Source organism: Rutilus rutilus (genome assembly GCF_951802725.1).
Source record: "Rutilus rutilus genome assembly, chromosome: 9".
Taxonomy (NCBI): domain Eukaryota; kingdom Metazoa; phylum Chordata; class Actinopteri; order Cypriniformes; family Leuciscidae; genus Rutilus; species Rutilus rutilus.
The window spans coordinates 21,730,367-21,743,694 of NC_140223.1; the positions used below are offsets into that span (position 1 = coordinate 21,730,367).

A 13,328-nucleotide genomic window follows, 5' to 3' on the forward strand; every position below is an offset into this window, starting at 1 on the left:
TCACTGGAGTAAATTACATTTGAAAAAGATATTAAAATATAAAACGGTTATTATGAATTGCATTAATATTTAACAATTGTTCTGTTTTTACTATATTCTTGATTATTGTAAATAGATTCAGCCGTGGTTATCATAAAATAAGTGATGTATTATAAGTGATTTATAGAATAAATGTATATACTAGTGCTGTCAACGTTAACGCGTTAACGCATGCGATTAATTTTTGTCTGGTTTAACGTGTTAAAATATTTAACGCAATTAACGCAGCATCCGTCTTTTCTGCCATCCGTTGGCTAGCTTTACATTATATGATCACGCTCTTATTCATTTAAATGCTTTTAAACATTTAAAGCGCGGCAAGACAAAAGAGAAAGCGCTGTCTGTGAATGTCTTTATGTGACACACACACACACACAATGCATAGACAGGGCACCAGAATCCAGTTCTCTTGCGCGCTTGAACTAACAATAACAATCCCAAAATGTCAGTTTTGTCGATTATCCTCATAAGAGCAGTCTTAAATGATTTATATAAAGTCTAAAATGAACGAAGAGTTGCGAGAGAAGGAGGCGCGCGTGTGAGATCCATAGACAGTACGGTATATAAACGGTGAGATCCGCGTGTCTGTCTGCTCTTAAAGGGACAGCAGCCAATAAAGCTTCCTGTCAGTAAAGTTAAAGAACAAAGGGAACAGAGAAAATGACTCACTGCTGTTGACTAAATAACTTTTGTAGCTTTAATAAGGATTAACTATTTAATTTATAGTTTATGCAGTGCAGACTGCATATAACTTTGATAACTTTATTACAGTATATTTCCTAACTGTTAAGACAGGAAGGGCACGAATAAATATGACATTTATTATGGGTTTATGTTAGCATTGTTTTAAGTTCACTTAAATTAAAAAGTGTTATATTTTTGAAGCCTAATAAATGTGAAAAAGAAAAAAAAATCAGTAGCTGTATTAATATCAGTAATACTGGCCTTCATTCATAAAAAGATGCCATTAAAAAATTATTTAAAATATACTGTCTTTATGTTGTTTCTACATTAATTTGATTAACTGTGAAATTATTACATTATAAAATACATTAAAACCGTACAAAAACATTTCTTTTTTTATTGCGATTAATTGCGATTAATCACAGAAAAAATGTGTGATTAATCTAGTTAAAGTTTTTAATCGATTGACAGCACTAGTATATACATTTATGCAAATTGTAGGTGAAAATCTGACTATAGTTGAAAAGTCTTTTAAACACGCTTATTAAAAATTGACAAACAGACACTGAGTGGTTTGGTTTTCAGCAAACAAAAAAGAAGAGGGAGATGCCGAGCATGAGAGCACCTCAATCTCTATAAACATAATTGATAAAGCTTATCACTGCACTTTCCTGTGCTCTCAAAAACAATGCTTTGTTGGGTGTGATTGCAAAGTCAAAGAGAAAGCAAACACAGGTTCTGGTGAGAATAGGCGGCCACAATACATCAGAGCAGCTCTTTAATGTAACACCTGCTGTCCAGGTCTGCAAGTCATTGTGCCCCTAACAAGGCACTCAGGGGCATAAAAGTACAGTGCTCCCTGGTCGCTTTTGTGGCCAGCTATGACTGTGTTTGCTTTCGAGGTGTTCTCCTGGTGCGACAGCGATGCTCTCATTGTCAGAAAGCCCATGGGCTTTGTGCGCTGACACGCAGAGGAAGGGAGGGGAGCTGCAGATGCGTGAGTGTGTCTGGACCTCGGCCAGTGGAGCTTCTCAACAGCGAGAGGCACCTGTGCCGACACCTCCCCTTGTTATTTTACATAAGTAATCCCTCGCTTGCTAAAGCACACAAACTTCTGAGCACGGATCCTTTCACCGCATTAGTGTCTTTCATCCTTTTGGAAAATGACAACATTGACTTGTTTTCAGTTTCTAAGGTATCACCTCTTTTGTTGTTGCAAAGATTCTAGCTTGGGGCTGTTCTGACACCATCTTGTTTTTTTGGGTGTGATTCCTGGTATAAGCCGGAAGATATTGAATTAAAAGTGATGGTATTTTATCTTTTTGACTTTGGAGGTCACACCTGTTTCTGGTCAACTTCGATTTTACTGAGAGGAATTATAACTTGCTATCAACTTCTATAACACTTCGTAATAAGGTTACATTAGTTACATTACAGGTGACATTAGTTAATGCATTAAGCATCATGAACTAACGATAAACACTACTTATAAAGCTTTGATTCATTTTGTGAATTTTAATCTACACCAGTGTTTCCCCTACCATTATATAAGGGGGGCGCCCCGCCCTCCTAACGGCTCCCCCCGCCCCCCTTGGAGGTCAAGTAAATTTGATTTGATTTTCTTTATAGCGACAGATTACAATTTGTTATTTTATAAAAAAAAAAAAACCTAAATGGCCCTTAAGTAATATGTTATTTATCTTATTTCCACGATGGCATGTCTTTTCTGTCTGTGTTTACAATTATCCCAATGAGTGCGCACACTCACACACAAACAAACACTTGCGTCACATACAGTTGAGCACTAGCGGACAGAGAGCGCGCGGCTGGAAATGTGTCGCTGAACTGAAGATGGCAACACTCGCTCTGCTGCGAGTAGCAGCCGGAGTAGCTCTCCTGCTCCAAGTCTAACGCCCGTTTCACATATATTTCGTTTGCGGTGAGTATTTTTTTTCCGTACCCATGTTAACAGAGCTTTCACACTGCACGAGGATGCAGTCCGTCGATGATCGATCTGTTCCAGTTGCGGTGCGTATACAGCAGTGCAGAGATCGTTTCTGCACCGAGTCTATTTCTGCTGTGCTGCAAACGCTGAATTAAAGTGACAGCGAATGTTTCGTGGTCAAAATGAACACCGATTGACCTGAAAATGTAGTAATTTCACCATAAGTGCGATTAATTAAATAAAATGTAGTAATCTCACCATAAATTTATTTAATTAATTACTACTTTTTTCACTTTAAGACTGAGTTAAAGCAAGGAAAACTACAATTTACCTCAACAAGGCGACATAATGAACAACACTCGTCTTATTCGTGGAGGTGGAAAAACAAGTTCTTTGTGACATGCAAGATTTATTGTATTAAAATTTAAATACAAAAGATTTTAATATAAGTACATGGTTAAATATTTTACCACTTGCTTGAGCAACTTAATATATAATTATATAGAAGTAATGTATTGAATAATACATTGTTTAAATTGTGTTTACGTGAACGCGCGTTCACAGCAGTGGTGCGTCTGACAGGATTATTCTCTCCAATAAATGCATCATAGAAATAAAAACTTCTCATAAAAAAAGCCCATTTAAAATTTATATATATATTGGTTAGTATTTATAAATCTTTTTTTAGTTGTTAGTTAAAAAATAAAACTAGTTAAGCTCTGGTCCATTAATATTAACAAATACTTCTATAAATTTAACAAAGGTTATTTGCAAAAGTCAATTTTAAAAAGATTTAAATACGTTTATTTATTTTTTTAAAGAGATATCTTATGTTAACATTTTTTAACTTTTACAAACCATTACCCTCCCAGACAACCAATTTATGTGACAGATAGATAGATAGATAGATAGATAGATAGATAGATAGATAGATAGATAGAGATAGATAGATAGCGTCTGTGTCCCCCCCCCCCCCCCCCCCCAAACCTGTAAACCTAGGGGAAACACTGTACACAATACATTTTTAATATTTAATTTTGTATAAATTAACATTAAACTAATAATTATTACAGTGGAAAACAAGCAATGGCTTATATGCCAATAAATGCTTAAAAAATAGTTTGTTATACTAAAGTTAACAAATTGAACTTTTGAATTATTAACTGAACCAAAGCATGCGGTATTGATCATTTAAAACAAAACACTTATTCATTTAGTATTAGCTAGATTAATAAATGCTTTAAAAGGATTGTTACCTGCACGTTATCTAATGAATTAACCAATGCTAACAAATTGAACTTACTGTAAAATGTTACCAGCTATTCAGGCAAAGATAATGGGAAAATTAATTGCAGCAGAAAGACTAAATAAGTCACAAGACATGGCTCAATGAAGTTGTACAGATAAAAGTCAACTAACTACTCAGCAAAAAAGCACTTCGAATTCTTGCTGAAAGCCATTCTTTACACAGCCGCGCTTCCGATGACAATTCATTAGTTCTTCACAACTCATTCTATCTTTGTTGTACTGAATCCTTTGAAAACCTTAAGACATTTAGCACTGTTGGCTTGTGTCCACATGCTAAACTCCCATCTCTGAAAGGCCTTAAACCAGTTTCATTATTTGAAAATGAACACTACCGATCTTGGGTCGTGCCGAGCTGGATTAAAGGCAACAGGAATAAAAGTGCTCAAAAGAGGCTAAATAAACAGTTGCCTTTCTCATGATGCTTATGCACCATGTAATGATGAGTCAGGGCAAGTGTTGAGTGTTGTGAAAGTGTGCATGCATAATTCACCCACCCCTGTCTCTTACACAGTCTGTCTGTCAACACACGGAGTGCCTCTGCTGTTCGGCTGCCACTTTTAAAGGCCTCTGAAGTCGCCTCTAGACAGAGGCACGAAGGGGAAGGGTGCGCCTTAGTATGTGTGTCTGTGTATAAATCCTGCATCGGAGCTGTCTCTGCCTGCACATTAGGGCAGATGTCTGTCAGCAGAGTTCATTTGCTTAAACAAACCGCCGTGGCACTCCACATGTGGCCCCCATTCATTAGCGTGGCACTTGAAACCCTGCGTGTTTTGACACACTGTGTCTCAGAGCTTCCAATATTTACACAACCACAGACCACCTACATTCTAGCGAGGCACACAAATGCGCTAACAGGCGCGCATACGCACTTCTAAAGCATTCAATTTTCACTTCGGTTTCCTTCACTCATTTGCAAGCTCTGAGAGGGGAGGAGCCGGGCATTCTCTCACAGCCAGGAGATTCTTTTTTTTTTAATTTTTTTTTTTCACACAAACCTTTACAAACAGATGTAGCATCCATCATTCTGGGGTCTGGCAGCTGGATTTAACAGACGATTGATTGGTTTCTCTGATGAAATCACTATCGACTTGTTAAGAACATGCTTACTGTTTACTTAGTTATGGTGCTCTGGCACACTGCATATGTCAAAATAAAAACCCTGTGGAAAAGTCATGTAAATTAATTAAACCTATTACTTATGCCTTATATGCGGACAACATAGGGAGTCCATGTCTTGTGACTCTGGCAATTCAATTAATATTTTTACATAACACTTTACATTACTTAATGCAAATGTTAGGTATGATGACCTAACATTTTTTAAAGCATTTATTAGTCTAGTTTAAGGTTAATTTATAAATGAATTAGTGTTCTTTGTTAATAATACATTGTTAATAAACCCCTTGAAATGTTAAAAATATATTCATGTATTCAAATGAACATTATGATGTAAAAAATACTGTTCATTGTTATATCACATTAATTATTGCATTAACTAATGCTGACGCATATAACCTATTTGTACAGTGCTAACATTATTATAAAGTAGTAATTATTAGTACTGAAAATGACCTGCATTCCATCCAACCCCACATAAAATAAAATAAAAATAAATAATGCAATAATAATGAATATAGTAGTATAACAATCAAGATATTTCTTATAGATATTTGTAAATCGCCCCTCCAACAACTGTTTTTTTGTCTCTAAAGACAGAAAGAAAAAGCCTTGACTTGGAAAAACCTGAATAAATGAGGTAACCTTATTTTAAAAGTACGATTTCTAGATGTGGAAAAGTAATGTAAATTTATTAAACTTACTTATGCCTCATAGTTTCCTAACTTAAGACTGAAATGTATTAAAGATTCCACTGGCATCCAAATGTATTGGTAAGTCTGTATCAGATTAGTCAAAATATTTAACAAAAAAGATAGGGGCAATATGTAGATATGGGTGTTCAAATAAGGTAGAAGCCTGTGAAAGTCACATACGCGTAAAGCTATTTGGCAGTTAAACTAGAAATTCTCTGAAAGGTCGTGTTTTGTTGTGTGTTTGTCTTACTGTACTCCAGAATCATACAGAACAGTACACTGAAAAAAGCCAGCATTGCCCTACAAACAAGACAAATAATAAAGGACCGGTATTTTAAAAAAAAAGTCCAAACAAAAATAAACATGTACACACACAGTGGAGTATGAGGGAAAGAACAAGGGCCTAAATTCAATTCAATTTATGACCTGCATCGATATCACACAAAAAAGCTTGTCTGCAGCATTTAGACGACAGCAAATCACTAACAGCATGGAACATCTACCAACAAGGCAGTGAGTCACTGATTTACCTTTAAACTCAGCAAGGAAATCACATATTGCCCCTTAACATTCTTTGGTGAGGTAGGAGACAGACCTTCAAGAGCATGGTTATTTAGCACCCTGGGCAGGAAGGAGTGCTCTCTCCTCCAATAGGAGCCAATGCTGGGTCAGCATGGCATGAAGAACGCCAAGGCTCATAGCTCAGGTAATCCCCGCTATGATCAGAACCGAGGAGACAGTTCTCCCAGAGTAGTGAACTTCACAAGCTTTCCACCTAGCCTACAGCGAAATCAAAAACACATGGTGGAATCAGACAACTTTATAGGCACCTACATCACAAATCAAGGGGAATGTGAGGTAATATATGAGCAGTCTAGCAATACCACAGCAGAACAGGACAATGAGAGGCTGTTATCCATTGTCTGGCTGATTTGCTGTTGTATGTGGCTCTTTACCAGACAGTGCTTTTACCTGAATCATGCAGAAAGAATTAAAATAAGTCTCTGTTAAATCTAAGCAACGGCTATTGGGAATCAGTTAGTTCCAAAAGGGTTTAAAACACAGTGACTAGAGAAGGAAAAGTACATATAAAGTCTAGAAACATGCTACATTTGTAGAGCTGATTTACAGAACTCTCTTAGGCCCCGTTTACACCTGGCATTAAGATGCGTTTTGGTCGATTGGATCAGGAGACGAGGGAGACACATACCCGTTTACACCTGATCTTTTAATCTGTCTCTTTTGTCCACTTTCAACAACTTCTGTCCTGATTTCTTTGAGGGGAGGGTCTATGTATGGGTTTTTTCAGATATTTCGATCTAATAGACAAAATAACTTGCGCATTTTACATATGAACGTGCCCGGAGATGACGGAAAACATATGAGAGCAGCAGCTTTCGTTTCTGTTTGATAGCCACAAGAACTCGAACATGGTGAGTGCGTGACTCAGGGTCTTCAACCGACAAAGTTTAAATTCCGCCTGGCTAGTGCGCTTCCCATAATGTTTACACAAGAAGTCAGTAGACGAAGAGTAGGCGGTCAATTGTGGCTGTTTGAATGCCTTTGACCAGATGAGCATTTGCACTACGAAAGCAATCCTTTTGAATGCGTTTTCGACTACCTCTGGAAGTGGTCGAAAGTGGACAAGCTCAAAACATTTTAGATCCTAAAATTTACACCTGTATTTAGCATCGTCCACTTGTGATCCGATCGACCAAAATGCATCTTAATACCAGTTGTAAACAGGGCATTACTGACACACTGGAGTCCAGATACACCCTCTCCCCCACCCCCAGAAGAAGGCTGCCTGGTTCAATATAAGGTCCATTTCTATTAAAAAAGTCAATTTTATTGATTCACTGATGTGTTTCAACAGCAATGTTTAACTGTATTAATTAAACAACTCATGATTGCTCTCTCATAATTAAGAAATCAATTTCCTACCAAATGGAAATGACAATAGGGAGTTACCAAATTAGTCCCAAGTCTTTGAATGATTAAACTAATGGCCACTCCAGCACTAAAAAAAAACGACATGAAAGAGCCATTCATTAGTCGACAAACCTTCAGATACACTAGGAAATAATAAGCCTTAGAAATATGCACTGGAAATATGATTTGCCACAAAAAAGAAATAATAATAAAAAAATAAAATAAAATAATAATAATAATAATAATATTATACACAACAGTGCAAAATGTATCTGTCAAGTTGGCAACAAAAGAATAGAAACTAATACTTTTGATATTTAGACTATAACACATCAGGTTAAACTGAGTCACCTAACTGACAAGTGGCCTCTATGATTTAACAGATTACAAAAAAAAAAAAAAAAAACCTTTTAAAAGGCTTTAAGTAAACAACAGAGGATGAACCATAACAAAGAATGTCTATACTCAGATCAGTCTACTTATCAAACTGTTAATTCAGATTAAGCGTTTAATTCTGAATAAACCTCTGAAAGAAATCCGGGTTTATTGTTCAATGGGCTCCAAAACTATAACCCAAGCCAAGATTTGACAGCTGTGTCTGCAGACAGATTGAGGGGGAGATGTTTAGGATCTAAGATGATCAGAACCGGCCAACAGTGCCTTCAGAGCTTCAGACTTGAAGATTAAAGGTTGGAAACAACACATGTAATGAAAAATCTGAATGAAACGATTTTATAACTTGCGCCCATTCTTAAAACAAACATTTATAGTAATTTTAACTGTTATAGTTTTAAAGACCAAAGATGTGAGGCGTGTTAGACTTGTTGTTCATGTGTTCCTTAATTCCTTTGTCTGCTCATGAGCCAATTATTGTCAGAGATTATAGGTCTAAACCTCTAACAGAGCCTCTACAGCCCATAAGGGTTTTTATTCTGAATCTGGGCTGTAAAAACTGGCATCCAAGCCAGCACAAGATGGTAACATGACAGACAGATTAACCAAAATGAGGATTAGCTATCCATTACATTATAGATTGCTCCTCACCTACCTAGTCGCATCGCCAAAAAACCCCAAAACGGATTAATCAAGACTGGTGCAGACTGTTGCCGCAGCAACAAACATTCAGTGACTAGGCAACCGCCTGTCCACAAGCCACTGCTAGTTAAAGCACCCAAACCCAAAACACAAGCAGTTATAACATCACCCCACCCTCCGTCCCTAACAATGCTATCACAGCTTCCTTTGCTGTGCAATGCGATGCCTTGGGTACACGCTGCCTCAAATACAGCACAAAACCTTTGAATTCATGTCCAGTTCATTGTGTTTACCTTTATATATCCAAGAGTACTGCTCATATTAAAGAACAAAACAAGGTGAGAGTCATAGATGGATGATCGTGGGGGAAAAAACAAATCTTGTACAGATAATCTTTGTCAGTGTGAATTCTGTAATTCACGGAGGCACTGTGACATACAAAAACATCCGCATAAATTAAAATATATTAAGTTAAAGTTTAAAACAAAATCCTAAAGCCACACCAAAATATTAAAAACAGATTTTTTAAATATACAACATTACAAAAGCTTAGTCATTTTGCAAATAAACGAAGCAATGTTTTCTTTTGTTTCATCCAAAAAGCAGTGAAGTGAAAAGCTCTGCTCTGAATGATCACATTTTATACTCTGTGAAGCGTGATCATTTCCTCTCATGAGACAAAATGATCCAGTTTAATTACAAATATAACATTAACCTCCGTAATGGGGTCAAGGTCTGTCAACCTTCCTCCTCCACATTAAAAAACACCAAACTACGCCATGTGCGCCAAGGCTGTGAATAATGGCCAATTATTTAATGTGCCCTCAACGTCCTCGGCCATTATGAACTAAAGTTTGAACGGCGTTGAGAGGTAATGGCTGAGGCTAACACCTTTGGGAACTGTCAAGCTCTGCTCTAAGGCAAAGACAAAAGGCCAAGAAGAAGAAAAAAATATGGGCCAGCGGTATCAGAACAGCAGTGATTACATTGCCAGCAGCAGATGAAACCTCCATTATACACCATCGCGAGATGTGATTTACATGGTGGAATGGTGGCTGTGAGAATTATGGGATGTCACCTCTGGGGAGTGTGTCGGCCCCATGCTACAGTGTATATGGCCCAGATGGAGGTCAGGCCAGAAGGGTGGAAGATTTGTGAAGTTGAGCAGGGGACAGGAGGGTGACGAGAGCCGACTGCAGCATAAGTTTAAAGCAGGTGGTGGGCTGTGATGAAAATGGCTCAAGGACATATTCTACACGTGCAGCAACTTTTACTTACATTAAACAATCAAAACTAGCTGTCTCAACTGTGTTTTTAAAGTGTAATGGAAGTTGCATCAACAGCACAAGGTGACACTTAAATTTATTTCAAGTTAAAATATACTTACCTAAAATATACTTAAAATAGGGCTTATACAGTATATTGTGCCATAATGGATATTGTCTGAAATTAGATTTTTTTTTTTTTTAAATTATCTTCATCATTATCAGCTATTTTTACATTTAGATTTCCTTTGCTTTCACCTAATGCTCACTTAAAAACACAAATAATTGAATAACACTGTTAAATGTTAATTTTAAGCAAATCTCAAGGTGAATATTCATTTTTATACTGTACATTAAAGTTAGCATTTAAAGTGCTTGTTTTTATTGTTTAATTTCTAATTGTAGACAAAATAGTATACAATTTATACGTAATTGTCTATAAACAAAAATATTTTTTTGCCTCTTATGCTTATCAAGGCTGCATTTTTCCCCAAAACACATTAAAAAATAAATAAAATAATACTAATAATAATGATATATTATATGTATACATATACATACACACACACACACACACACACGTATATATATATACACATACATACACATATTTTATATATATACATCTTCAATTAATAATAAAAAAAACTGTGTGTGGATGTTTAAATTTTTATTTAAATATTATATATATATATATATGTGTGTGTGTGTGTGTGTGTGTGTATGTATATACTTTTATAAATAGAATAGAATTAGTATAGAATTTAATAAAACTGTTTAATATATTTTACAATGTAATTTATTTCTGTGATGGCAAAGCTGAATTTTCAGCATCATTACTCCAGTCTTTCCTTCAAAAATCATTCTAATAAACTGATTTGGTGCAAAAAAATTTGTTTTATCATCAATGCTGAAAAAGGTTGTGCTGCTTAATATTCCACAAACATCTGAATTATTGAAAAATTAAAAATAAAGGTGTTTTGACACTTAAATATTGTCCTGAGTTAATGGGTGATCCGAGTCCAGACACACCATACACATTAAAAATGAATGACTACTAACTGCAGACTTTGTGGATCAATAAACTTATGTTCATGTGTACGGGTGCAGCCTATAATAGCCTATTAACAACAACACCAATAAGCCCTTCTTGTATGGTTTTGATCAATATTTCACAGATTATTAATTGATTTACTCAATTATTGGACAAGATCTCTAATAGAAAAACCCAGTGAAGTTATAATGAAATTTTAAGTTCCTTTCCATGGCTTCCTTTTTGTGTCTAAGTACCTGTCTGGTTCTGGTTTAATTAAGGCTCAAGGACTTCCAATCAATAAGGATTTTTTCCCAGTTTGAAGAATTCCATCCATATGGCGTCATACAAGAGCACGGTGGACATTTATGCATGTACAGGGTTCACAAAAACATGAAAAACAGAGAAAAGGACTGTGCATTCGTCTTTGAGCTTTCACCTGAAATAACCACACAAATAAGTGCTAGCCTGTTGTTCTATATTGACTGTGTGTCAGCAAATCAGTTACAAGTTAATCTTTCAGAGAGCATGTTTGGTCAGATTTCTTTTCTTAGTGACACTGAGGATCTTATCACTAAGAATATAAATAGATCATAAAAGGAAAACCAAAATGATCTATTATTCTATTGTACAAAACTTAATTACGAGAGGCATGGAAATATTAAATAATTCGGTATTTTTGCCAGAAAAGTAAGAGAAAATTATTTGACAATTTGTCAGGTAAATAGGACTGCACTGATCTACTCAAGACAAAAAGGATAGTAGTTCTTTACACAAGTAGCAGCAAAGACCACACCCCAATGGGACACTAAAGGTGTGTCACACTTGGATGTGGTTATCTCAGAATATTTTTTTTTTTACTGGTTTGAAGCCAGTAAGACTTCTTTCTTTTGCTTTTGAAAGAAATGAACATTTTATTCAGCAAGAATGCATTGTGACGAGAACGATTTTTACATTGCTACAAAAAAAATATCAATTTCAAATAAAAGCTGTACTTTGGAACTTTTCTTGACAATTTTTTTTTTTAAAATGCATCACTATTTCAACAAAAATATTAAGCAGCACAATTGTTTTCAACATTGATGATAATACAAAATGTTTCTTGAGTACCAAATTCCCAAAGAATCATGTGACACTGAAGACTGCAGTAATGATGCTGAAATCAGCTTTGCCACCACTGGAGTGTTATGTTTTGGCAATAGTCATCATACCATAATTTCCCGTACCTTGGTCAAAGGACTCCAGTTCAAGATCATTCACAAAGACAGATGTACTGGATAACCACTGGAAGAGAAAGGCTCCATGTCACAGAAGGAAAATTCAACCACTGAGCATCCACTGCACAATTCCAATATTTGGCTAACCTCTTGTGTTTGAGAATGTCTGTTCTCATGTGCCATGTTTGGCTTCTTTGGCTGTCTGTTCTTCCTTAAATATGATCTCTGAACTTTGATGCCTGTTCATAGAAACAATGCTAAATATTAAGAAATTAATTAGTACATAGAATTTAAAGACATATAGGCAGATTTTCCTACCTGTTTGGGTCTCGAAGTTGTCATTCTGCACCTCTACAGATGTAGGCGGCAAAGGTTTGACTGTTATACAAGTGCCAGCTTTACTAGTTCTTCTCTCCCTCTCTAACCTCTCTGCAGATGAGACCTCTGATGCCCCATGATGCCCCAAGGGTCTCTGGGTTGGGTGTCTGACTGAATCTCTTTGTTTGGCTCCGTGTAGTGGCACTGCAATGGCATTTGTTCTGGCATGGGTCAATTGGTTGTGGAGGACTACACTTTGTACACCGCTACCATTTTCTTGTCCAAAACCCTCAGCTTCTCTTAATATCTGCTGGCTACCTGTATGTGTGTGCTTTGTCTCCTTTCTATTCAGGATATGGCCTCTCATTTTCTGGATTAGCTCTGGTTGGAGTGAGGTTGGAGGCCTTGAACTAGTTTTGTGTGGATTTCGAGCTTGCCACTTCACTGAAACTCTCTCCCTGATCCTTGCGTCTGAACTTTGACCTGCTGAATTCAAGCACATGCACCTTCAGAATGAGCATTGAGAAAATCATAATGCCTGAACACAATAATGCTTAAAACAGTGGAAAAAGCTTTCTTGTAGAGCATTGCTCTGATTAAAATAAACATTCAACTGATTGTGGACAGAGAAGGGCTGATTTAGGCTAATTCAATTAAAGTTATTAGTTTAATAAAGGGCTAGCTGGGGCAGGGTCCAACTGTTTCGCAGTCTTGCGTGGCTGCAGACAGCTTATTAGGACG

General features: G+C 36.4%; 1 protein-coding gene across 1 annotated transcript in view; it reads right to left on the bottom strand.

Annotated features, from left to right (window-relative positions):
* Nucleotides 1–13,054, bottom strand: part of LOC311297023 (uncharacterized protein) — a 31,729-nt gene extending 18,675 nt beyond the window's left edge. The window contains exons 1-3 of the mRNA XM_084419087.1: nucleotides 12,588–13,054; nucleotides 12,417–12,508; nucleotides 12,279–12,336 (exon numbers count right to left, since the gene is read on the bottom strand). Of these exons, the coding sequence (XP_084275213.1) occupies nucleotides 12,279–12,336; nucleotides 12,417–12,508; nucleotides 12,588–12,954 (517 nt within the window). The 5' untranslated portion in view covers nucleotides 12,955–13,054. The remainder of the gene's footprint in view (nucleotides 1–12,278; nucleotides 12,337–12,416; nucleotides 12,509–12,587) is intronic.
* Between the last annotated feature and the right edge of the window lie 274 nt (nucleotides 13,055–13,328).